At 40.0% G+C, this 27,296-nt stretch overlaps 1 protein-coding gene across 2 annotated transcripts; it reads left to right on the top strand.

The window, feature by feature from the left end:
* Window positions 1-4,008: 4,008 nt before the first annotated feature.
* Window positions 4,009-24,582, top strand: DCTD (dCMP deaminase). 2 transcript variants are annotated; one of them, XM_074904095.1, is made up of 6 exons: window positions 4,009-4,085; window positions 8,171-8,282; window positions 9,646-9,781; window positions 19,663-19,779; window positions 21,316-21,412; window positions 23,372-24,582. In XM_074904095.1, exons 1-6 carry the CDS (start codon window positions 4,051-4,053, stop codon window positions 23,448-23,450), a joined length of 576 nt encoding a protein of 191 aa, XP_074760196.1. In that variant the 5' UTR covers window positions 4,009-4,050; the 3' UTR covers window positions 23,451-24,582. The 2 variants fall into 2 exon arrangements, with proteins under 2 accessions (XP_074760196.1, XP_074760197.1); XM_074904096.1 differs by lacking the exon at window positions 4,009-4,085 and adding an exon at window positions 5,357-5,392.
* Window positions 24,583-27,296: the final 2,714 nt, after the last annotated feature.

Raw genomic sequence — 27,296 nt, 5'->3', positions numbered from 1 at the left:
AACAAGCTACTGCAGCTAAGTCTGTTTAGGTCTTCCAGCAAGGGGGTTTCATTAATAGGACTTTGTTCACTGAACAAAGCCTGACCTTGCAACACATGTTATTTGATCAGTGAGGAAGCCAAATTAGTACTCTTGATTAAATTAACTATAGAAATAGAGAACTGCACCATATACCAGCAGCTGCATTTGTATTTAGTATGTTCTTGGTGTGTAAGCAAGTATAGGATGAAAAGTTTAAGTCAAGTAGAAATTCCTATTTGGAAAAATATTTGGAAGATAAGACTTGACTAAAAATTAATCCCCTATGAAAATTATCCTGTCAGCAAACAGCACTTCTCTGAAAGACAGATAATAACCAGATGTAAAGATATAAAGACACAGTCATATTTATTTATTTGTCTTTCTCTCCAAGTCTAGTAATTAGTTCCTGAAAAATTCATTCTATTAGAGAAAAAGGCAACAGCTCATTAGCAATTTCTTTTCACTCTTCCCTTAAATTTTGAGAGTGATTTCAGTGTGATCTACACTCTACATTGCATACTCCATATCCTGGCAAATAGCAAACATTACTCTCTGAGTGACAACTTATACATATGCTACATTTGGGGAGAGTTGTTGCTTGCCAACAAAATTAGAAGAGTCTGTTGGCAAGCATCAATAAAGTGAGGAGGGGGTCTGAAACTTGGGGTTTCCCCAAACTCAACTCAGGTTGCATTTATCAAAATTGACAAAAGGTAGAAGATGTGAAAATTTCATAGGCAGTAAGCTAAAAATAAAAGCATCTTGACAGATGGTTATATATTTACTGTCTTTCAAACTTGTATCACTTCTCATTAATAAGAGCATCTTAAATATTTGTAGTCAGCTCAGATTGTTTATTGACATCTATACAGCAAGGTCATGATAATCCATGCCCAGGTCTTTCACCCAGGAAATGAGAGACAAAAAAAAAATAACCTATAAAAGACTACCTGAGGTAGTCCATGCTTCTTCTCACATATATCCTCCTGTGGAATAAAAGAGGAATGGTAAGGACAGGGCTAGAGTGTCAGATACAAAGAAATTCAGCCTACTTGAGTGCATGCCTATCTTAACAGGGCTTTGAGCCAGGGCGCTCCAGTTCCGTCACAGAGATCTGAATGGTCTTGAGACAGAGGAAGGGCAAAAATAGGCTTCTAGAGTGCAGCGTAAGACAGAGTTAATGGAGAGGAGGCTTCAGACAGCAGATTCAGAGGAGCTGCTGCTTTTGCAAAGCAGGCAGCCACCAGAGAAGTCTTACAGAACCTAACAGGCAGTGGGACTTTGCCTCACACCTGTAGCAAGTCAAGCTACCTGCCCTCAGCGCAGCCCTATGTTTAGACCACATGATCCTGGCCTCAATCTCACCTAATCCAGGTGTAACTTCCTCTAGATATCTGTAACCACATAACCTACTCCTGACATCTGCGTGAAGAAAGAGGCTGTCATGTCAGGTACCACTTCCGTAGCACATTGTCAGAAGAGCAGTCACAACCTGGCCACAAGATGAGTTTTCAGTATAATTCTTAAAAAAAAAAAAAACACAAAAACAAACCAGGAGAAAACTGAAATGTAGCTAGGTTTCCAGAAAATGTGTCAGCAACACTACTAACTACAATTTCACCAAAAGTCTTCATGCTCAGGCCATATATTACTGCTGTATTATTACAAATGCTGAATGTTGTTGGTTTGTTTTTTTGACAAAAATCAAGATAGAAGAATCAATAACCTTTGAAATATTAAAAAAATTGGTACATTTGTGAAATTAACAGATGGAAATATAAGAATAGTTCACATTATTATGGAAACATTTGCTAAACATGACAAAAACATTTAAGTTCTGCATTTCAAAAATAATTCGTATGCCATTTTATAGAAAGTTGAAAACTGCACTCTTTGCTTAATAATATAACCAGTTATTTTTCAATGTATATTTCTTCTATGATGGGACAGAAAAAGAAGGCAGCAAGCACCTTAGTTTTGTTTCTTTTTGAGAAATGGGGATTGTATTATTTTGAATTCGGTTCTAGCTGATTTATAGATATTAGCTGGAAAACGTGATAAATTTAGAGGAAGGGAATAGTTTGTAAGAACTTCTAATCAGTGTTCACAGACTAGAAAATCCATCATTCACTGTGTATGATCAGGATATAAGCACTGCTTTTTAAAGGTTAGTAGTTGTTATGGTTTGTTCTCAGAATCTTAATTATGAAAAATAACAAATTCGGCATGGGTAATTGTAGCACTATTAATTTTAATTCATATTTCAAGAGTGCAGAAAACACATATACAGATATTAGAAAACTTTTTGAACTGAATTGCGCTAATTTTTCTCCAGATTAATTAAATGAGTGCTCTTTAACTCTCTTCATGATCAACCATAATCAGACCTTTAATTTCACCTTCAGGCTTATGCTTTCCTGAGTGATGCCACTTTCATGAAATTTCCTTTCTTTTTCTTGCATTTAAATTGTTCCTTTTCATTCATTAACAAACCATACATGAACATTTGTTGTCCATATGAAATTGTGATAATTGAAGTCTTGCAAACTGAAATAGCTGTATGTTTTCCCACTCTGAGGGCTGGAAAACTTGTCAGTTGAAATATAACAGGCTGCTTCTGCCAAGTCTTGTGGTTACAACTGAATAGGAGTATCTGTGAAATTAAGTAACATTTTCATACTTGATGGTTTGTCATTTGTTTCAAAAAAAAAAAAAGATAGCTAGCTGATACAGCAATCTAAATATGAAAACATATTAACTGTGTGTTCTTCTGTTTTGATCACTGCAGGCTCTCTCATTTGGCATAGCTTCAAGAATAACTATGAGCATGGCAGGTTCCTTGATGTTACTGTTTTCTTGCACACATGTTGGTGTGCTAACTTACCTGGTGTAAGCAAACTTGTGGTTTGCTATGCATATGGTCAGTAAGAGAGAATTATAAAGACAGCTTCTGGGATTCAGTAAGAGGGAACTATAAAAACAGCTTCTGGGATAGGACTATTTGCCCAGTTTCGCAAAAATGTCCTTTTTTCCAACCTGAAGTGTCCTTGATGAAGATTTTTGACCAGGCTGCAGGAAACCATTATCTCAGCCATGTCTGTTGGCCATGTTCAGATCAATGGTGCAGCACACGTGCAGTGCGAGCCGCGTGGCTCACGCACACAAATCCCTCTTGGGGATGCTCTCAGAGGCGAGCGTTTTCCCTTTGTCCATCACTGCTCTCACCGAATTTGTTTTGCCTGTCACTGCCTCCAGTGGGAACCGAATCGGACACGTACGGCTGGGTTTGGGCTGCCTTCACCTGATGTCTCAGCCTCGTGGAGTGAACGTCTGTACCTTGCTCCCATTTGAGTGCTCCGTAAAGGCGGGACCCTGTGACAACCAGCCAGCCAGGCCAGGCAGCTCCTCACAGAAGGATGACAAACACACCATACCAACATTTAATATTTATTATTATACCACTTATTTTACACTGTAAGGGGCTATATATATGTTCAGCTACCTGAGCATCCTGGGAGACTTCTAAAACCTGGCAGCAGCTGGAGGTATTAATAAACCACAATTCACTTTCCACATCAATTTCATATCCAGAGAACAAAAACCCCCGATTTTTAGACATTTTAATATGTTAATACCAAGCTTTAGTAAATAGCATTTACCTCAAGAGCGTGAGTTGGGTGAAAACCTGCGTGCTTGTGTCAAAGCACAACGCTCGAAGCAGCATCTGTCAGAAAAGTGAAACCTGCAAGAACAGCTACTGAAGCAGCTCACTGAAAGCGCCGCGGAGGCTCACAGAGGCGCAGGGGCGGAGGCGGCCTCCCCCGGGTCGGCGAGGTCCGTTCCCGGGCGCTGCAGCAACCGTCTCACCGGCCCCGCCGGCGTCCCCGCTGCCGCCCTCACCCCGGGGCCGCGGCGCGACCTGGCGGCGGAGCACCCGCGCCCCCCGCTGCGCTCCTCCCGCCTCCCGCCCCTTTCCCCGCCCGGCTCGCTTTGGCGCCAAGCGGCGAAAAGGATCGGGGCGGCGGCGGGATGAGCGGCCAGCAGCCCAGCCGCCACTCCAACGGGTAGGCTGCCGGGCCCGGCCCCGCACCGCGCGGGGACTCGCCTCCAGGGCTGCGCTGAGGGCGCAGCGGCACGGAGGGGCCGCGGGTGCGCGGGGGGGGCCGCGCGGTGCCGGTCCCCAGCCCTTCCCGCCCCTCAGCCGGCTCCCCGCGCTTCCCCTCGCACCGACTGCGCTTCCTCCCGCCTCGGCCGGGTCGCTGCCGCCTGGGGGTCGAAGCCGGTGGCGGGGTGCCGGCGGTCCCGCGGTGCTGCCGTTCCGCGGCCTGCGCCACGCGGCCGGCCCCGGCGTGTGGGGCCGGGGAGAGCAGCGGCGCCCTCCGCCGGCCCCGCCCGGCTGCTGCCGGGGAAGCTGGTGACCTCCGCAGCCGCGCAGCGGGGCCGGGCCCGGCTGGGGGCTCTGAGCGGGGCGCTGACCCCGCGCCCGGCTGGGCGGGGGGGGGCTGCCCGTGCCGGCGGCCGTGCGGAGGGCAACGCCGCGTCCCCACGGGGAGGCGTTTCTTGAAGGCCCTGTCGTGGGGGTATGGCCTGCTCTAATTATTTTTTGTAATCGTTGGGATAGGAAGAAGAGCCGGTGGGGTATCTTGTATTCACTGTTTCCTGAAATGGAGACCGGTGTGAGCAATATGCAGTTGATTAAAGCCAAAGAAGTGGTGCTGTAAAAGCGAAGTACACTCCGTGAAGAGAAATACTGTACTGCTCAGCTGGGGCTCAATATTTCGACAGAGTTTTTTATTTACTGGTTATTATCCCTCAGGAAAAGTTGAATTTTAAATGCCGAGAGTATCGTTTTTCTGTAAGAAAGTTTGATTTTTCTCTCCTCTCTCAAAAACTGACCTCCTACGAAGGAATAGGTAATGACCATGTCATAGTACCTATATGAGGGGAAAGTTGACAAGCCTCAAGTAAAGGAGATGCCACGTTTATGTGATGTAATAGTGATCATAAACAAAATTATGAGACTTGAAGCTAGAATTGGAAGTCATCAAGAATACATATCCTCTTTGTCTTTTGGGAAACAGGAGCACTGTTGAAGATGTTTTAATACACGCTTTACCTTTTTTTTTTATTTACCTCAAATTTTGTGAGTTGAGTGATAAAATATTGATAGTTGATCTTCAGTAGTTTATATGATACTGGGGAAGAAAACTACTACAGTACAGTTGGAACATAATCACATGACATCAGAAATAAGAAAGCAGAGGAAAAAAAGAGGGAGAAAGGAAAAAAGTCTGGAGAATCCATCAGTTCTCCAGCTGCACTTTATTGTTGTGTAGCTGACCATCATAATCGTCCTATGAAAAGATTTGAGGTGATGTATTCTGTTTTAGGATTCTCAACTAAATTTTTCATTAAGATAGACTTTTTGTTAGTAGCTGAATTACATTTCTTCCTTTTTCAGATGGTGTTACAGTTTACTTGAAGCTTAGATGGATGAAGAACTGAAAAGGGAGGCATTGTCTGCTAACTGCAGAATAATTTTCTGTTTTCCTCTGAAGTAGTGTTTACACAGTCTTTTCTACAGGCTACTAGTCACTCTAGAATTTAAGGATATTTTTTTCCCTTCATGAGCAGTGTTACCTTCATGGCTTTCAGTTCCCATTATTTTTATTCATAAGTCCTTAGGAGTAATCACAAGGATATGCCTTAATTGCTTATTTTACAGCTAGCTATTATGTTTTCTAGAGTAGCTCTCATTCATGCAATTCTAGAATTTAGGAATGAGTGTAAGGAAGATGATGAGCTGCCCCAAATCCATAAACTTCATTTTCCTGTGTGTCCTTGACTGCTAGCCAAGGCCTTGGCTTCTGCTCAATCAGAAATGAAGTATTTTATACCCATTTCACACTCTTACATTCCTCTGCACTGAATTGAGGGAATTATCTTGCCAAACAGGGTGATGTTAAGTAGAAGTGATTGAGTAAGGGTTTTTTTTTACCTTCTCTTTGATGTAAGCCTTCTGCTCATTTTTCAGATACACTCCTCTCCCTGTGTAGTTGGTACTCTGAGGGACTTCCACTTACATACAGTTCTGTATTTGTGAGAGAATTAAATAGCAGCTATTGTTGTGTTTTGAATAAATAGGGTTGCTAGGGAATAATTCAACAAAAGGAGATCGCATGATCTCTTAGTTCAGAGTACTATTGTCTTTCTGGAGCTCTTTCCCCAGAATGTTTTATTTGGTGTAGTTCTGCGTTGTCTTGTGCCTTTCCAAAGGCATCACTGTGAATGCCACATAGTCAGCAATGTATTAAACTGATCATTTAAAGTCTGATGGTGTTTTGGATTTTGTAAATTGCTTTTGTAAGATATTTTAAATGATCACTTAAATTAGCTGAACCAATTTCTTGGCATTTCAGTTAACCTGTCAAGGTTCAATTTGGCACAGACAGGTAGGAGAGTATATCTTTAATTTTCTCTTTCTGCTGTGAGCTTCTTGTTCTCTGAACACTTTTCTTTCTTAGTAGGATAGAGCCCCAACCCTTTAGTTATGATGAGTCGAGCCAGTTTGGGTACTCTTAGAATCACATATTTGATTTGTGTGTTTGCTTTGACAATTGATGGTTCTGGGCACTGTTTATAATGTTGTCAAAGTGTGAGAGAGGTATGCTGACTACACCAAGAATGCATGTTTCTCCCTCCTTAGGTTGAGACAGTGGTCTTAAAGATGATCCTCATTCATTCCCAGGACAAGCCAAAATTTCTAACTTGTAATGTACCATATAAGCGCTATTCAAAACCAGCAATTTATCTTTGGTAAATAGGACCCTGTAGGTTTCTAAAGCACAATTTTATCATGTGCTGGCATTGTCTTCACTCAAATAGTGTAACCTCTTTATGACAAGCTAACTGCAAGCCTTTAATAATGTTTTTAGTTATAAAAATAATAATTAACAAAATACTTGTCTCCTAATTTTTATTTGTCTTCTGAAAGTGTTGGTACTAGTGTTGCTAGGAGATGTCTTGCTGCTTGCAGTTACCAATGATGTATTCTGCGTGGCTGTACATGGCTAGAAGTGTGTCTCAGTCTTAAGCTGTAGTCCTTGGTAAGAGGAGCCCAACAAGAAAAGTACTGTGCCTCTTGTATTTTGATAGGCTAATTATTGTATTTGAAATGTTTTATTGTGTTGGTTTTCAAGTGTAGTAATGATAGGTGAGAGTTTGGGGAAATTTACTTGAATTTGATGTTTTCCTTGAAATTTGCAAATATTAAATAGGGCAGGGGGAGAGAGAAAGAGAGAGAGATGTCTTTCTTTCCTCTCTTTGAGCTGAAAAACAGAAAATCCCCAGTTCTTGCAGTGTCCAAGCAATCTTTCAACCATAAACAGGCAAAAGAACACGGTGCATCACTTTTTTTTCCTTCCTCCTTTCCACAAATAAATCCTCCAATACAGGGAAAGAAGCAACCTTTTGTGACACTTTTATACATAAAAGCTAAGGGAAAAGCTCTTGAACCCATCTCTTCTCAGTTTTTAGAAGACTTTCATAGGACATAATTTCAAGAGAAACTTAGCAGGGGAGTATCAGAATGGCCTTAGTTTTTTGCTGGTAAGTGTTGTAACAGGACACAAACTCATGGCAATAACTGCATGGGCAGAAACAAATGACTGCACAGGAAGCTACCAAATAGAAATTTAGCAAGCTCTTGTCATAGACAGAAGTATAAAATAGCTTAGAGGCTTGCAGTTAGTGCAGTCATCATAAAAAAAGATTATGTTGTTTGGGTGAAAAGAATACCAGTACATGATACACCTGAATCTTAGAAATATAGATGTTATATATATAGGATAAATTGCTCTGTCTTTGAGTAGCTCAGTGCTCTGAATAGCTCAGCCTTCTTATCTAAAACTGAAATTTGCAATCTCACTTGGATGCCTTTACCCTGAAAGGAAATGTTGCATATATATAAGTTCCTGGAAAGTACATAACTGATGGTATTACTGTTAAAATATTGAAGACTGTGTGGTCTTCTTAGCCAGATGCTGATCCTGGTTACTTTAAACTTGTGCACATTGAAATAATACAATCTGTAGTAACTCTAGCTATGTGTTGTTTGCTGATGGCTGTTTCTTTCCATAATAAACTATAGTTTCAGCAATGAAGGATCCTGCAGAAAACGAGAGGATTATTTGGAATGGCCTGAATATTTTATGGCAGTAGCATTTTTGTCAGCACAAAGAAGCAAGGATCCGAGTTCTCAGGTAAGAAGGCAACGTATAAGAATAACATAACTTAATCTATATTGCACATCGCATCTGATGCACATGTAGCACTTTCAGGGATTTCGTATTAAAAGTTATTTCAGTGTATAGCTATTCAATTTTTAACACGGTCAGCACCTTTTGTTGCAGAAATTCTTTTATTGCGCCTGACCTTGTGTAAAATTCTGTGTGTACATTTGCAGCTTGGAGTTTTGTAAATCTTCTTTTCATCTGGAGGTTGAAATAACACATGCGTTTTATCTCCTTTTTCCAGTAAATATAGCTACTATCAGAGGAGGATAAAACTACTGAAAGTTTTAGATTGTAATTTTTAAAGACAAAGCATTTTACAAGTTCCTTTTCCTCACCTGTAAGACTATAAAAATTAATTTTTTTTTTTCTTGGGTTGACTGGAGTTTTCTTCTAGTTTGATTTCTCCCTCAGGTTCCCCCTTTCCCCGCTGCTTCACTGTCTGTCCCCATTCTTTGCTTCTTTCATGTGCCTCTGTTGAACACTGGTGTGAGGCAATTGATCAGTCTCCTGAACCATGCTATTCTGCAGGACCCAGTCATCCCCTTAGTCTTTAGTCTTCCTTTGCGTGAAAAAGTTCAGGGAGCAAATCCCAGAAAAGCCATGGAGTAAAATGCATGTTAACAGTCTGTTCAGTTACTTGCTGGTTTCTGTACATTATGGCTCTTAGTTCTCTGGAGGTTATTCACTTAGGGCTAATTTTTTGTTACGTCAGACCTGCTTGATAAACACATTGTATGAATTAAAATCAGTACTATTGCCATTTCAGTAGATCTAAAATATGGGCGTAAAACATAAAAATGAGACACTTCATCATTCAGTAAGAAGGGTCCCTGTGCAGACTTGGATTGGAGTATGGAGAGAAGGGTGGAAGTTAAAAGGTCTGGTATTTTGGTGCACATTTGCATATACAAGCCACAAAGGTTTGTGAGCCTATCTCTGCCTAGGTCAACGCTACCGCATCTCTGTTTCATCTTCCATACCTTTTCTTTTGCTCCTGCTGCTCATACTGCTACTGGAAAAGCTAGTTTGAGGAGTTGAACTGACAGAAAACTTATTTTTGGTGGGGTTAATTCAGTGCCAGTTCTGCTCTCTGAACTAGGTTCACTTCATAGCCGGACAAGGAACGGTGCTGGCAGGCTGGGATGGGGACTGCATGACAAGAGGGCTAGCAGGGTTGCATCTGCTCTGATTTATTTTAAAGGTTCACCACGTAAAGTGAAGCTTCTTTCTCTTAAATGAAAATTGTAGGACTGATTTTTCAGGTCTCATCTTTCTTGTTGAATCATTGTTTTGCATGCTGTTGGTACTATATAAATTTGATTTCATTTAGGTTGGTGCCTGCATTGTAAATTCAGAAAACAAGATTGTTGGAATTGGATACAATGGGATGCCTAATGGCTGCAGTGATGATGTACTACCCTGGACAAGAACAGCAGCCCATAGACTAGACACGAAATATCCTTATGGTAAGGCTCTTTGTGGTTGACAGCTTATACTTGTGATGTCTGTATATGTGACAATTCAGCTGGTAAAATATCGATCAGTTTTTCTTCCACTCACCTGCTTTTGTTAATGTGCCCATATGTCATACATCAAGATAAAAAACACAGCTCTTGAAATAAATGACAACAGTCTTTATGAAGGACTGGCTTCCTGGTGAAGTATGTTCATAAATTATTAGCCATTTTGGATTGTGTAGTGAAAACTTGTAGATATAATGCCACTCATTAGCACTCAGTTGCAGTGTATGGAGATGATTCCTGCTTCTGTGTATTTGTCTCCACAAAAATTACAGAGAGCATGTATCTGCAAAACAAATAATTGGGTCTAAAAAAATACAGGTATTAAAATTGTAAACTCCAGTGGTTGTGGAAAATTCCAGTATTCAGGTGTTGATGGCATAGACAATACAAATTATGAATGAGCTGAATTTTGTCTTGAAGCGTGTGATTGTGTTCTGTCATTCCATGCCATTTTTGCCTCATCTGGTGTGCAGTGGATCTACCCTGTTGCGGGTGAGGTGACTTTTATTATTTCAGCCTCTGATCTGGTTCACATTTAGTAAATCATAGAATCATAGTATGGTTTGGGTTGGAAGGGACCTTAAAGATCATCTAATTCCAACCCCCTGCCCATGGCAGTGACACCTTCCACTAGATCAGGTTGCTCAAAGCCCCGTCCAACCTGGCCTTGAACACTGCCAGGCAGCTACAACTTCTCTGGGCAACCTGTGCCAGTGTCTCACCATCTTCACAGTAAAGAATTTCTTCCTTATACCTAATCTAAATCTACCTTCTTTCAGTTTAAAACCATTATCCCTCGTCACATCACTACACTCTATCTTTCCTGTAGCCCCCTTTAAGTACTGGAAGGCTGCTATAAGATCTCCCCAGAGCCTTCTTCAGGCTTCAGACCCCAACTCTCTGTCCTTATAGAGGAGGTGCTCCAGCCCCCTCATCATCTTCGTGGCTTCCTCTGGACCTGCTCTAACAGGTCCATGTCCTTCTTATGTTAGGGGCCCCAGAGCTGAACACAGTACTGCAGGTGGGGTCTCACAAGAGAGGAGTAGAGGGGGAGAAATGGGCAAAAGGAAGGAAGACCAAGGATGGTTTCACAGTAAATGTGGCTGAGTGCTACTTTGGATCCTGTCTTTGTCTTTGCACCAGGCATAGTTTGGCCTTCTGCAAGCCTGCTTTTAAGGGTCCTCTGTGAATCTTGGTGTACCTATCAGCTGAACTGTACAGTTACTCTTGTGGGCCAGGTGTGGTTTGCAGGAGCCAAGGAGACAACTTGCTGGACTGCCTCAGGCTTCATGCTGTCTGCTGGGAGTGGAAATGGAATTGAGAGCTGCCTTGTGGCCTGCAATAGCTGATGTTGGGGAGGAAACGTGGTTAGGACTGATAAGGAAGCAGGGAGCATATGGTCTCTTAAATCCCCCTTCATCTTTCTGCTTCCGCACCAGCTCCTGCTGCACGTTTGTGGGGTGAGCGATGGGCGCAGGGAAGATGGGTATCAGGAGCTCCTTCATTCTGTGCTGCATCTCAGCCTGTGCTGGGCTCAGGAATGGCAGGAAGAAGAATCACAAACATGAACACAGAGCCCTGAGAAATTTTCCCTTCTCTCTGCATCGGTGGGGGAATTGAGCACCAGGGTTGAGCTTTTGCAAAGAGATACTGACTCTTTTTCAGTGTACAGTATTTATCTCTACCTACTAATTCTATTTTTTACTTGTAACTTGTAACAATTGGTCTGATACAGAGATTAGACTTGCATGAGTTTTGACATTCCCTGTGTTCACCCAGAGCCCTCTCTAAAAACCAGCATTTCTTTTCTGTTTTCCCATGGCATTGAAGTGAAAGATGATATGCAGTGGCTCAGCATGTAATTCATCAGTTTCATATTTGAGTTCTTAAAACCCCAGTACTTTGTCCTTGTTCACTTTACCAATTTATTATGAAACCTCTAACGTTTAACTCTTAAGCTTGAGACAGTTTCATATTATTTTTCATACGAGATTTATTGTCAATACTAGGGCCAGCTCCTGCCTACTTTTAAGTCTGCTCTAAAGCACAGAAGCACTGGTTTTATGTGTAATGACGGTACCATAATGGTACAGCTTGGTATGACTGCTCTTTACTTACAGGGTGAGGAAACAAGTGTTACCATATTGATTGAATATAAAGTACTTAAAACAGAATATTGATTTTGGTTGAATCTTTATGCTTCTGTTAGGTCTCAGTTCTGAACTAAGATCAGTGTGGGTGGTCTCTGGGACCTAAAGATGTTCCAGGCACTCAAATTTAAGCTGACCAATTTAAACTAAAAATGCTGTATGAATTTGTGAGGAATCTTTGTACAGATTCCTCTCAAGTCAGAGGTGGTTTGGTTTTGTTTTTTTTTTTTATTCAACTCTTGACTCCAAAACGTGGAGTAAAGTAAAAAACTCTAATATGTGATGTTTAAAAAAATGCACTAACCAATCTAACAGCTTGGAGAGAGTTGGTCTAAATACTGCCCTTCCCCCCAAGAATCTTAGTCTTCACCTCATTAAAAAAATCACAACTTTGTAACATGAAGTGTCTGCTGTGATGAATAAACGACCTATTTTGTAATTCACAGATGATTTAAACTCTAGCAGGTTCTTATTAATCTTGATAGCACAGTTGACAGACCAGACAAGTGTATATATATTAAAAAAAAATCTGCTTTAAAAAATTCTGGTAGATGCAGAGACACATAGAATTGCTGCTAAAATCTCATTAAACTGTCATGTTTTCCTTCCTGCTTTGCTAATCATCACAGCGTTTGTGTAAATTGAACTTTTTATCCTTGCTTTTTCCTGACTAGCTTGTTCAGAGATGGTACGATCTTAACTGTTTGTTCCATTAGCTTATCATGGAAACGCTGGCACCTTCATCACTAGACCTGCAGTGTAACTTACTAGCTAAAGCTGATGGTAATTGTGCATGTACCACCACACTAACTTGGAAGATGTCTTCTAGAGCTACTTCATGCATCTGCAGTGCTACAGAAAAGGGCTGGGGGTGGATCTGAATGCTGACCTCCCAGTTTTGTGTATTGTTGTAGGTTAGGCATAAACATTAGCTCGCTTCCCACCTGTTTTGGACCATTCTGGCTAGCTTTCTCCAGAACAAAGCATGAGTATTGCTCTGCGAATGGCTCACTCAAAGGCTGCTCCGGAGGACAGGGTGGAAAAAAGGCTGCAAGAAAACTGTCATCCTATATAGGCCTATAGTGCAAAGCCTGCTGAGATGATACGCTTAACCCTCCTCCCTCCCTGAGGCCATACTGGGGGATATGCAACGCATACTCTGTTTCATGCTGTGAAAATACCACTCTGGTGGGCTGCAAAAAAGTCATCGCACTTCTTTATGCACTTTGAACTGAGACATACAAATTAAGTATGTGGTATGGTGGGACTCCTGAGACCTGGAGCCTTGAGGAAACCCAGGGCCAAGTGCTGTGTAATGCTGATGGAGCCCTGAGTAAGATGAACACGAGCCAGTCTGTGCCAGTTGGCCTCTGGGCCAAGGGTCAGTCCCTGGCCCTTCTGTATTTAGCAGCATAGACATAGCAGGGGATTGGACCCAGAGGCTATCTTTGCAGAAGTAGGTTAGATGATCCTATAATAAATTATTGAGCTGTAGCAGAACAGATGGATGCATTAACCCCATAGCTCTGATCAGATTCACTGTTTCATGGCTAGAAAACTTCCAGTTTCTACCCTAAATTTATCTGTGGTTAGTTTATACATTCTTGTGTGTGCCAACATTGTTCTTTTAGCTTTTCTTATTCACTGCGATTAATCCTTCCTCCTTTCCCCCCCTTCCCCTGTGCACTTACTGATAACAGTAACCTTTTGGACTTCTGTTGTAAGGCTAAACAAGTCCTGTCACTTAAATTTTACTGTATCTTGAAACTTTTTGGCTTGAAATTCATCAATGTCTCGGTTATCTATGTCTGCTAGAATATACTGTACATATCTAACCTGCACCCTCAAGTGTGGGTTCTGCTCAGCTCAGTGGTAGGGAAGGGTTCGTCCTTGATTAAAAAATTTGTATTTACCCATATCTAAGTGTAACCTGAGCTGCTACTGAAAGAAAGCATCAAAATGTGGTAAGTAGTGCTCACTTCACCTTAGAGGACACGTTTTGGCTGTTACAGGGGTGGTGATGTGGATCACCTGTATTGATATTGTGCATTCCTTATGGGAGTGTTGAAGCAGATGAAAACTTTTTTCCTTCCAGTTGTAGTATGTACTTGCACAGTTCAGTAGTACTGTTATGTCAGAAAGCACTGGCTGTTTTGCAGAATGCCGTTTTTTCACAGCACAAAATCAGGCTTTTGTTTTTATGTTGGAACTGGCTCTTTCCAGGCTGCCAGTCAGTGACAGGAGCGGGGATATTTCTGCACAGATGAGAGAAACGGAAGGCCACTTTTAGATACCTACTTTACCAAGATGTTATTAAAAGCTTTTCCTGAAGCATTGTGTTCAGTACTGTGTGCAGAAGCTTCTTAATAATTAGACAAAATTCTGGTTTTCACAGTCAAAAGTGAGTGCCCTCTGTTTCTGTTAGATGAATCCGAGGATTTTATGATGCTGTTTCCTCTCACCGATCATTTAAAATACTACATTTTTCTCCTATTAATGCAAGTCTTCCTACTAATGCTTGTTGCTATGCTCCTGTTATGCCCTCTGTCTCCACTGCAATCTAAGAACATCCATTTGACAACCAGTCTCTAATTAAGAGAGTTTTAAATTAAAATGACTGGCAAATTCAGAAACCTCTGAGCAATAGAGAAAATATTGAGTAAATATGCTTACAAATATTTATACAGGTTCAGATATGATAAAATATGTGCTGTGGCAAAAAGTATGCTCTAATTGAACAGTACCTGCTGTGTAAAATGAAACAAACTGTTATCAACATTTCCTCGTGTTAGGATTATGAGCTTTTCATCAATTTTTTAGAGATGAACACTCAAAGATATTCAGGCAAATGTTACTTTTGTAGAAGCTGTTATTTTGACAGCACAAAACTCGGTAAGGCACTAAGAAGTGTGATGCTCTCTTTCCAATTGGCAATGCAAAGCTGAGGCTTCAGCTGGAAGGGAGATCTACAGGAGACAGTCTTCCCCAGCAGCCAGTCACTCTCTTGTCCTGCATGGATTTCTGTCCAATTCTAAGTGTCGTACGTCAAATCTCTAGGAAGTTTGAAGATTTGGAACACTGGGAATAATTTCTCTCCTTCTTCTTGCCCACTAAGAAATGCCTCTGTGTTCTGCTGAGAGTAGAACAAACTTGGAGCAGGATGGGAGGAACTGGGAAACGGGATGGATTAGCTAAAGCATCTCGGGTTTTGAGAGGGGCTTCTCTGGTCTGCCTCCAGCAGATTTTGTGATGTTCATAAATGGGCTGAGTGGTTCCCATCTTCACTTCTCAGTTCTCCTTTTTCACAAAAGCAAGCAGTGAGGCTGTGGGACTGTTCCGTTTTTCTGACTGCAGTCTGAAGAGACTAGGACTCTAGTGAAATCTGGTGGCGTTATCCTTGCCTCCTTGCCCTAACTACAGCAACTGCTCTTCCTCCAGCACACAGAGCAAGAAAGAGAGCAGCAGGAATGGCTGAGGGCAGTGTCAGCCCTACATCAGTGTCCTGCCTTCCCCTAACACAGTGAGAAACCATCCCTGTGCTTTCACAAAGGTTGAAAAGAGATTGATGTCATTCTACAAATTCCATATCAACCACTGTCCCCACTGGTTGTCATTCCAGACCCTGTTCCCTTCAATAATATTTTCATCCCTTCTGTGATCCTTACTATGTCCAGTGTCAGGGGTCCAGTGAGTAAAGGATAACTGATAGGTGAGGCTCAGACAAAGATGGGATGGACAAGAGATGAACACGAGATGAACACGGAAAGATGAAGGTTTTACCAAAAGGCAGAGAAGTGGGCCAAATTACAGAACTCCCTGTATCCATTTCTGTGCCAGGTTTATGTTGAAGAATGTCATGCTGTTACCCTGTATTGGGAACCCATAATATTTGTCAGGTTGGTTAACATGGCAGTATAAAAACTTACATTAATAAATAAATCAAAACTTGCTGTGTGACAATCTATGCATTGAAATAAATTCTTTTCAAATGTAATACTATATGTAGTGCATAATTTCTCAAAATTCCTAGTCTGGCTCAGTTAGTTCGTAATTAATCTCATAAAAAGGCCACTCCCCCCAGCGTCACCTTTGATTGCTTCTTAAAAGGAGGCACGTTATGGTGGTCCCTACTCCAAGCTCTTCATGAAGCATGTTAGGCTTTAAACAGTGTTAAGAAACACTTCGGTTCTTAAAAAGTCACTAGTTGAAACACATTTAGTAGGTGGGAAGTGTACTTCTGACTCTGCAATCCACTAAAACCATGTTCACGTAAAGTGGTTAATCCTGAAAAATGACCATTAATAATGTAAGTAGGGTTCTCTTATTTACAGGTGGGCTTAAGGATGAGTGCAACCTCATATATGCAAGAAAAAGCAGAGTGCAGTGAGGAAAGATAGAAATATTAGCAATTAATACTACCAGTAATGAAGCAATCATTCCTCTGCTTTACACCACCCCCCCACCCCTGCCCCAGTGAATATAGTAGCAGGTGGTTGGAATGTCAGAGCACACACTGTCTTCTTGTTGCATAGTTATTTCTTGAGCTAATGAAGCCTTTTGAGAATACTTTTCAAGCCAGTTTTCCAGAATGGAAACCAGTGTTGCAGACAATATTATATTGGCTATATATGAATATTATTTTAAAAAACCCAAAACACATAGGGTATTGTAAAAATTCTTAGTTTTACTAGTCTATTTAAATATACAGTTTTCAGAGTTCTGAATAGTGTGCACCTGTGAAAGGTTAAGTTAGCTTCTTATTGTCTGAGAGAGAACAATATTTAACTATGAGTAGGAGCTCTTAAAAGGTTAGAAAACTTCGTAACACCCCAAATGTGAACTAGTTAGTTACTACCAAGAGGGATTTTGGACTCCTGGGCAGGTCTATAAGAAAAATCTGGAGATAATAGACTATCTTGTCTATAAATGAGTTAACAGTCAATACCTATCTGCCAGAGAGAGAGGAATATGAGAAAGGGGAAATGAGAGTGATGAGACAAAGCCTAAAAGTATTTGTCTGATGCTTGTGCCTTCTTAAGGATCTTCTAGTGTAATAATCCCTTACAGGGGCCAGTAGCAGATGTCTAGGGAAATGTATAAAGCAAAGACACATGTCATGATAGATCTCCAGAATATTCTTCCAAGTTCCAACAACTGAGCCATAGCGGCTTTGTATTTAATAGCCCAGTGGACTAAAAAAAAAGAATACTGGAAGGAAAAGATGACTTGTGGAATCAGTACAAACTTACAGTTCTGTCCTGCTTTCTGCAGTAAGTGCAGTAAGAAATACTTGGTTAGACTACAATGTGCATGAAAAACCTACCTCCTTTTGTTTTTGAAAGGAAAGCCTGCTGGGTTTGTTGGAGACCAAACTTCTTTTTGTCTTGGAATGATTAGTCTGTTTCTTCCTTATTACCATCTCTGTGTCTTCCTTCCACACTGGAGAGTTGTAATTGTTCTTAACTTCATATTGTGTTAAGATGATCAGGAGGCAAAATTTTGCTTTTCCCTTGCTCCAGCTGATTATCTTCCATAAGTTATTTTTGGCCTGAACTTGTTTTTGCTTAGGAAGAGGTTTGTTGTTGAAAGTTTGTAGAATTCTGCCAAAACAGCCTTTCTTTCTCATCAGCACAGGAAGGAAACTTGTTGCAGTACTAATAATGAAACTTGTCTGGTTTTATGGCTGAAGATTTCTGAGTTATAGTGAAAGAAAAATATTTACTGAAGGAATCAGGGTTGGTTTTTTTTAGTTCTGTGAGCCTTTGAAAACATTCCCTCATCCTTCTTCCTGGAGGCCTTCCATATTTTAGACTGCTGCCTAGAACGTAAGTATATTGTTCAAAGGAACTTAAAAGTGATGTTTCTGTCCTGTTGACATAACCTAGTTCCCGTTGAGGAAATAATGACACTCTTTTTCACTCAATCCTCTGTAACCCCAGAAAAATAATTCTCTGACTATTTATTGTGAAGGCTACATAAGATTAGTGCAACTCAGTAATGGAACTTGGACTTAAATGTATTTTCTGGATTTTGTAAATGTATAGATTCATGTAATTGTATAACTTGTACACTTAATGGCATATGTTTAAAATACAGTGTGACCCAATTACACTTGCAACAGAAACAATAATAATAGTAGTAATAGAAACCTTAATGTGATGGTGGTTGGTTGGTTGGTTCTTTTTTTTGTGAATTTCCCACTTTTTACGTTAGTTTCTGCCTTTGCTGGTTGCAAGAAGGTATGTGGACAGCATGGTCATGGTGATGCTGGGGACTGCTTGTAGAAGTCCATACTGAGCTTTCTGTAGCAAGTGTTTGGTCCTTTGTGACTTGTCTATATGGGGAAGCTTGTGTGCTGGAAGTTAGGCTGTAAATTTGTAGGGCATTAGCCGTTATATAGAAAATTCCATGTAGACATTTAGCACACACGGAAAACATTTCCATTCAGCAAGGATTCCTGCATGTTGAAGGCACTGCCCTTGGTTATTCTTCGTGTGGTGAGATCATTCACACAGAGGTCAGTATATAATAGCAAATATACTATGAACTTGTGCTATGAAACTCTGCCTGTTTTAATTTTTGCATGTACGCAAGGGAGAGAAAAACTGGGGGTTTTAAAAATCTGTTCTTCAAAACAAGCAGTGGGAAAACTTCATGTTGTCTGCACATGCAGGTCTCTAGATGAGCTCAGACCCACACCACACTTGAGCACCTGTTTATGAAGTAAGTCAGGGCAGCAGGCAGTTTCTTACGAGGTAGGTAGGTAAATAAATTATGCAAGTTGCTGTCATTTCTAGGAGTAAACAGGAAGTTCTTGCAGAGATCTTAATGTGTTTTTTCAGAGGTTCGTGGTGGATGACACAGAAACTGCGCTCTTCTCACCTGTGTTGGCAACACATTAGATAATCTGCTGATGTGTAAAGCATAAAAACTTAAACCCTAAGGTGCGATCTGTCCAGAAAGAGGTATTGTGTTACGGTGGAATGAGGCAGGGTAGTCTGTTCATACCTGGCCTAACTCAAATCCGTGGAGAAATAGAGGACTTTGTTTTCCTGCTTGGGAAGTCTGGCACCTTTTAATGAGCAGTAAACTCACTTTAATATTAAAGCTGGGACATTTTTATGGTTGAGTGTGTCTTGTGTATTCTTGGGGTGAGAGAATCACGCAGCAGTGCTGAGCCGTTCCGAGACCCAGAGGACAGAGCTGCTCGGTTTTACTTTGCGATTCTCCTGCCTTTTAAGAGCGCACAGCGTGCTCTTATGGCCATAAGACTGTTCCTATCTGTGCATGTAAACACATAAATGAGCTGTTTTATACCAGCAATTAGATACTCCAGAGAGTTGTGAAGCTGTGAGATATTGCTTCACTTAGGGTGGTTGCAACTACTTGGCCCACAGCCTACGGCTTTGTTGCCTGCAATAGGTGTTAGCAAATGGCAATGCTAATGCGCTTAATGATATCATTACTAATCGGCAGCCTGGTCAGAACAATTGACCTTCATTGATCTTCGTATTTCTGCTTTTATTTCTTTGTCTGCCCTTTATGACAAGCTGTGCAAGCTATTTGCCTTTGAAAAGATGTAAGCAGTTATACTGTAACACTTTAGTTTTAGTTTGACTGATTTATTTTAATGAACGGTATTATGAATTGTTTCCTTTTTTTTTTTTAAATCAGTGTGCCATGCCGAATTGAATGCCATCATGAACAAAAACTCAGCTGATGTGAAAGGCTGCAGCATGTATGTTGCCTTATTTCCATGTAATGAATGTGCAAAGCTCATCATCCAGGCAGGTAAGGAGTAGTGCCAGCTTGATTTGTCAGGGTTGCAGTGCTGCTTGCTCGTTGGTATCTTATCACGGATGTATTTGATGTTAAATTGCTGCTGTTAGATCTAAATTAATTGCACTGTCAACTTCATAAGATGCTACTTGTGGGGTGTTTTTGCATCTGAATGGTGCCAAATTTTTCCAGTGCTAATTGCATCTTCTGTGATTCTAAGCGTGCTTCTCATTTAGGTTTGTAACTTCTTAGACCAGGAGCTGCCAAAGAACAACACAGGCTTTGCATATAATTACTGTCAATTTTACTGTGCTCTGACACATTGAATAGAGTAGGGCAGAAAGAAATAAACTTCTGCATGACAAAAGGTCTGTTGGGAGTATATACATGAAATTTTAATTTGAATGTGATGCATGGTAGATATTTGAAGATTTTAAAATATCTTTGCTCATAAATGTCATAAGACTTCTATGATCCTACTTTAATTATGTCTTTCATTACAATTGTTATAAATCTGTGCCACTGCAGTAAGTGTGCTGGCCTAAATATGTCTCCTTTTTTCAGATTAGGCAGTTATCTAGAGGAGGCTTCAGTTCTGTAAAAACCTCTGCTTAAGGTAGCATGTATTTTGCTCATTGAGTAAAGTCTTGCAAGCCTACGGTGGATTGCTGTTCTGGGGAGTTTCTCTCACCATTTATGGCCACAGGAATCTAAGAAAGTAGCAAACAGAACAGTTCTTTCTTTTGGTCAGTAAAGTTTGAAATGAATAGAGGTGAAGGGCAAAAGATTATGATATGCTGTATTTGTGCTACAATTATCTTATTCATAGAATCAAAATCAAATGATATTCAAGGTAGATTGGCTGCTTGTTCTCAGTGTAGTCACTCATCCTTTTCCTTTTGCACTTAGGTCAACACTAAATTGTGGTGTATTGATATTCATGTTGTTTGGTAAATACAGTAAGATGTTGATAGGCTCTGAAACGCTTGTGAATTCTCTTGGGTCAGCCTTTATGCTTCTCCTCTGCCTAAGTAATTTAGGCATAGATCATTCAACAATTTGAGACAGCATGCATTTATGAGGAATTGAACCTGGGACTGGGAGTTATAAAACAGAGAACAAAAGAAAAAAACATCCTTTTATAGCTATGCATTTGGAAGGGGAGTAGGATTTGGGGTTTTAATTCTTTGTGAGGAATTTTAGAGAGGTAGGAAGATAAGTTTTCCATTACTTTTGCAAAAATGCTTAATTTCTAGTCTATCTTGTGGTTTTGCTTGAGTTTTTGGTTCTGGTTTTCTGAGTTAAACTTAGGTGAAAGTGGACAAAAACATTTTCCAACATTTTTGAAAGAACTGTCTTCCAAAACAGCTTTACCTTACATAGCCTTATCCTCAAGTACAATATATAGTATTTTGGGAAGTAGAGGTGTACCAAGGTGTTCTAGAGCATGTGGATGAATGCTGCCTTTTCTGATTTTGTGCACCAGACATTACTTTTTTTTTTTTTCCCCAGTGTAATTCTAACATTTTTTCAATATGACTTTTTTAGGCATAAAGGAAGTTATTTTTATGTCTGACAAGTATCATGACACTATGGAAATGACAGCTGCACGGCGGATGTTTGATTTAGCGGGTGTTATATACAGGTAAGAGACTTTGGATTAACTTTGGTTTTATTTTGGAAAGGAAGAAAATGGTGTGTGAAAGAGACCCACTTTAGGCAAAAATTTTTCTTCTTTGCAGTGCTCAGCATTTTATTCAGTAGATGGCTTGCTCTGTATGCCTGCAAAAGATACCGGATTGACAGACTGTTGCACCATTCTTTTTGCATTGTGTATGGTTAAATTTCAATTTCATAATGTCTGTATAAGAACATGGTCCATTTGGAATACTCATTTCATTGCTGGAATGCAAGTGAAATTGTGAATGTAATGGTTATTTGTTACATTGTACTCGGGAGAGTCATCGCTGACCCTGCTTTGAGCAGGTTAGACTGGATGGTCTCCTGAAGTCCCTTACAACCTGAATTATCTCACAATCATATGAGTTGGACTGAAATGACCAGTTGATTTTTTTTTTTTTTTTTTGATTTTGTGGATCCTTATTGAAACTTCAGTATCTTTTTGTTGCAGTCAGTTTGGAAAGGTGTCAAACCAGCTGCCCATAAGTAATTAATTCTTGGTGCCTATAGCTGTCCAGTTTTCTTTGGTCAGCTTTTCTTGTGAGAAAAGGATAAAACTTGGAATATCTGCCTTAAAGTAATGAGAATCTGAAAAACGTTTGAAGAGTGGGATTTTTAAAAACACTGACAGAGATACCTAAAGACAATCTGTTCGACAGCTAGTTTGATAGCAATAACATGCTGTGGGTGAGGCTAATTGTGCAGTTGAAGGCTTTGCAACTCTAAAAAGTTTTACAGTATTAATAAAAAGACTTCGAAAAATCTGCAAACATAACAATTCTGACATAAAATTTTAGGATGAAAGCTACCTACTGGGTTAAGAAAGAGCCATGAAAACCAGCAGTACTTGAAATTCTGTTTTAGTCATTCAGTCTATTTCCTGTCTACTAAGAGTATTTGACTTAAGAAGCATAAATCATTCTCTTGCAAGTCAAATCTTGTAACTTCTCCAGGGTGAGAAGTGTTCCTTGCATTTCAGATTGCTATTCTGGACAAAGTATTTAGAGTTTCTGTGGTCAGCAGCATGTGGTTTTCTGTGTTGACTGTTACTCATTCTTGTATTGATTGTTAAGGATGTAGGTGGTTACTTAATGAATCTCTTGAACTGATCTGCAGAGCTTAATTAGGCACTAAATCCACACTATTTGCATAATCCTTTGTTTACTGGTAGACTGGAAAATATATGCTCGGTCCCCAAATACCTTCCTTGCTAATTGCTGTAGCAGATGCTCTAATGATAATAAAAGGAAACATTTTGTGGCAGTATTAATTTTACAGTTCTGAAGTTACAATTTTTAAATGATTCCCTCTTAACCAGTTTGGTTTTTCCCCAGTATGATGCATAATGTGATCTATTCCCCTAGCACAAAAAGTATTTTAATATACTGAGGCAAAGTTTGAAAGCATTCTTTGAAAACTTGGCAGGAGAAAAGCGATCAAAGCATTTATCAAAATGTATTCCAAATATCTTCTATATATACATATGTGCATATAGTGTATATACAATACATACACAGTATATTAAAATATATATATGGATACATATATGTGTATCTATATCTGTAAATACATACTTAAAATATTTGATATATAAATATATGTGAACCAAAACCCCAGCCCTGGTAACATGATGCCACCACCTGCAGTTAAGTTGTTAAAAGTCCTTTGACTCCTGGGTAATTTATGAACTCCAATAGCCGAAGAATGTACAGGCTAACCCACCCCATGTGTCTTTTTTGTCTTAGTCTTTGTTGTCCAGGTTTCTCTCAGTGTGGTGCACTATAATTGGCTCCCATAGAGATGAAAACTATGTGAATCCAAGGAAGGGGGGTTTTTTTATTCCTTCAAAAATTTAGCTGGAGCTAAAGAAAGCAAAATGCTTTAACTAGTCACTAAGTAATATCTGTATTTTTCTTTATTTTAGGGAATTCAAGCCAAAGTGTAACAAGATCATCATCGACTTTGATTCAATTAACAGCAGACCAAGTCAAAAGCTTCTGTGAATTAAGTCTCATTAAGTCTCTAGAAGAGTGTGATTATCCTTTTCTAAAAAGCTGCTAATGCCTTTCATCTTGAAGTTACTTGCAACTTTTTAATGGCTTCTGTAGCTAAAGCAGACTTCTAAGAAATCGAAGGCATAAAAATGTCCCACTCACTTCATCTTGTCATGTGGAATCTAAATCTACTTAAATTTTTTTAATGCCTTTATCAAAACTGCTTAAAAAGTCTTGAGACACTTAGATGAGACAATATAATGTATGTAAAGAAGACTGTTCTCATTCTTGATTCATCTCCACATGCTCTGATAGGCTGTCAGCATTGTTTTAGACTCACTTTAACAGTAGTACTTATTGTAACCAGTAGTACATTTGAATACACTAATATATGTTGATCTCTCTACTGGATATGTGGATCTAAATAGTTGACCCTTATGAAGGACAAAAAATGTTATTCATGCCAATACTAATCTTCCAACTAGCATAACACTAATATTTAAAAGGTTATACAGCTTTAAGAATGTGTGGTATTCTGCATGCGTTACCCAACAAATGAAATACTGATTTTTCTTCTAGTTGCTGTCTAACACTGTCATACATGGGGAGGGATGAGAGAGGAAGTTATTCTGAGAATGATCCATGCCAGATCAAACTTTACAGGTGCTTTCCTTGTTTTCCTCAAGACTCCGGAATTGGAGGGGGTTGAGGGAGTAATCGTTTCTCTCTTTACCTTTGGGACTCATTTGGAGTTGGTTTTCATGTGTAGAAGGAAATTATTTTATTGGTCTAAGCTGTTTCTAGACAATCCAACATAGCTCAGTCTTAAAATCAACCTTATTCAAGGTAACTGAATCATTTTTTGTCCTCTGAGAGAAATTGGAGATAGTCAACACATATCCATATCTGTGCCAAAAGAGGTAATTATGGTGTTAGCTTTTTCCCAGTGCTGGCGTAGTACCTTCATTTTCATCAATGTTGCCTAAAATAATACCCTTTTTAATTTTATCTTGAGATCTGGGAATAGATTTGAGTTCCTTTTCTCTGATTTGATTTTTTTAAAATTAAATATGCCTAATGGCTTTGTTTAGATAACATTGATGATTGTTGTTGGGGTTTTTTTAAATGTGGTTATACTTCGATGAGCTTTTATTTTCTTTGTAAAAGCTTTGTTTCATATTTTGGGACATTTTGTAATTTGGCTTCATACCAGTATTATTAAAGTCTTACTAAAATCTACTACACTGAAGTAGACTCATTATTATAATATTAAGCCATGTGCTTGGCTCCCAAGTGCTGCTGTTTTTGCAATCATATGCAAAGCATATTTTGTGCATTTGTGACATTACATAAAGTGTAATGTTCATGAACCATTTGGCTACTAAAGAGAGCATTGTAACGTATTATAAGATGTGTCCATTTATAAAGTAATTTCTGACTTTCTCTTTTTCTTACAACTGTTTTCCACCTCAAAATTGGTCTGTGGCTTACTGCCAGAAGAAGAAATTTGCACATATGTGGAGGGGGAGGGTGAAACCTGAAAAATTACTTTAATAAAATGTCACTAGAACAGCTTATGCACATCTTTTTCTTTGGCCTGAATTAATAAGCAGAAGCATTTTGAGTTATGCTGGTCTTACAATGGGACAGAGGGGAGAGAAGAAGCAGAATTTTTGGTTTTTGCAGCAAAATTGCTGTTTTCTTCTAGATAATTGCTGATCTAAGTTCAGACTTAAAAGATATATGTATTGTGATTCTGGTTCCTTTAAGTATTTTTATGTCAGGCCTTGGATAATGGGAATGTATGATGTGCATAAAAACTCAGGAGGTTTTTGAACCAATGTCCAGGTGTTTTTAGGAATGTACTTTTTTTTATAATGACTCTTTTTTTTTTTCCCCAGGACTTTCCTGCTTGTGTAACGACAGAGCAGTACTGGAGAATATGATAGGATTGTAGATTTCTTCTGACCAGTTTTTGATCTGATAGAGCCGCATATAGAGGCTTTCAGAGTAATTGTCAGTTGTCTCAGGCTAGTATGTAGGTTCTCTGATTTCCAGGGCAACTTTATGGAAAGGGAAAAAGCACATGCACAACTCTTGAGAGAGCATGTGCTTTGAGGTTAATGTTTTAGAGCAAACCTTAAAAGAGGTTTGACCCTTACTTTGTGTGCATGCCTAAAAATCGTATGCTTCTGGCTTTTTTTAATAGTTCAGGAGATAGTGCTTTGACTTCCAAATAAAGATTACTAGAGGAAACAAAACAGGTAAATATAACAAACTGTGTTTCTCCTCCTGAAGCTCAGGTTCAAGATGAATAGAACCGTTTGGGCTTGGAAGGACCTCTAGAGAGCGTTTAATCTTACCCCTTTTTGAAAGCACCGGTGACTTACATCCAGTTGCTCAGGCCTTGTCCAGGTGAGTACGTCCAAGAACAGATTCTGCAGTCCTTCTGGTCATTCATTCCAATTTTTGACTGACACCCTCACTGTGTCTTTTTCTTTTTTCTTCAGAGTTCCCATTGCTACAGCTTATGTCTGTTGCCTCTCATCCTTTTGCTGTACATGTCTGAAAAGAGTCACTGTCCCCTCTGTAACCGGGTAGCTGAAGTCAGCAGTTAGGTTCCCCCCACCTTTAGCCTTCTCTTCTGCAGGCTGAACAGATGCCATGCTCTCATCCTTTCTCATGCATCATGTGCTCCATCCGCTCACCATCTTAGGGTCTGTCTCATACTGGGGAGCCCAAAGATGACGCTACTCCAGATGTGGGCCTACATAAACTGAATAGAGGAGCTGTTAACCTGCTGCCTACACACTTTCTAGTAGAGCCCCAGATGTGGATAGCCTTCTTTGTTGCAAGGGCACTTCGTCTCTTGTTCACCTGGATTCCTGGGTCCTTTCTCCCCAGGTGCCTTCCATCCAGTGGGCACCCACCCAGCATGGAGTTGTTCTGTTCCTGGTGCAGGACTTCATCATGTTTCCATCAACCCATTCCTCCAACCATTAATATAGCTGGACTTTGAACCATTGACTCTTTGAGCCTGATGGCTCACCAACATGAAACTTCACAGGTCCCATCGTGGCCACCAGCACCACTTCCATGGTAAAAGCACCCCTCCAGCCTGCTAGGGAAGGGGAGGTGACTGCAGGCTGAGGCTTCGTTAAGAATTGCTTGAAAAACACAGTACAGGAAGCTGAAGACAGGAATAGTTACTTCAGGAGCATTAATTAGGGAAAGAAATCACATTGAAATAAAATTCTGTGATCCTATCCAGTTCAATATAACTTTATCTTAAAGGTTAGATTTAAATCCTGCCATCACCTAGATTTTGCTTCTAAATATTATTTCATTCTCCCGTCAGAAAACCCAAGGAACTGGCAATCTTATTTACATAAATTTCATTTAAGAAAGGGTGGTTTCACAGGCTGGCATACTGAATAAGAGCATAATCTCCATCTTTGAGGCTTTGATCACTGACTGAGCATTTTATTGCTTTGTATATTAGGAATATTTTAACAAAAAGTATGCTGTGACCAGTACAATTGTTCTGATTTCCAAACTAGCCTATGATAACATTGGCAGTAAAAGCACTTCTGGTGCATCACTTGGCCTGAAAGCTCTATGTACATAACTGCAGAAGCTGCAGTAGTGCATCAGCTACCAAAATGAATCTTGTAGGGATTTTAAGCTGTTGAGTACAAGTAAAATAAACAGAAACTCTCAACTGGTCACTCTTGGCTTTTCTCTCTGAAGCTGGGTGGTGGGAGTCTTTATGCAAGTGAGGTGGGACAAAGCGCAGAGGCCTCACCTGATGGCCCTGAAGCAGCAGTTACACAGGGTTTGGTCTCCCCCGGGGAT

This window comes from Athene noctua, chromosome 4 (assembly GCF_965140245.1).
Source record: "Athene noctua chromosome 4, bAthNoc1.hap1.1, whole genome shotgun sequence".
In the NCBI taxonomy this organism is placed as follows: domain Eukaryota; kingdom Metazoa; phylum Chordata; class Aves; order Strigiformes; family Strigidae; genus Athene; species Athene noctua.
This window is presented reverse-complemented; position numbering and strand designations above follow the sequence as displayed.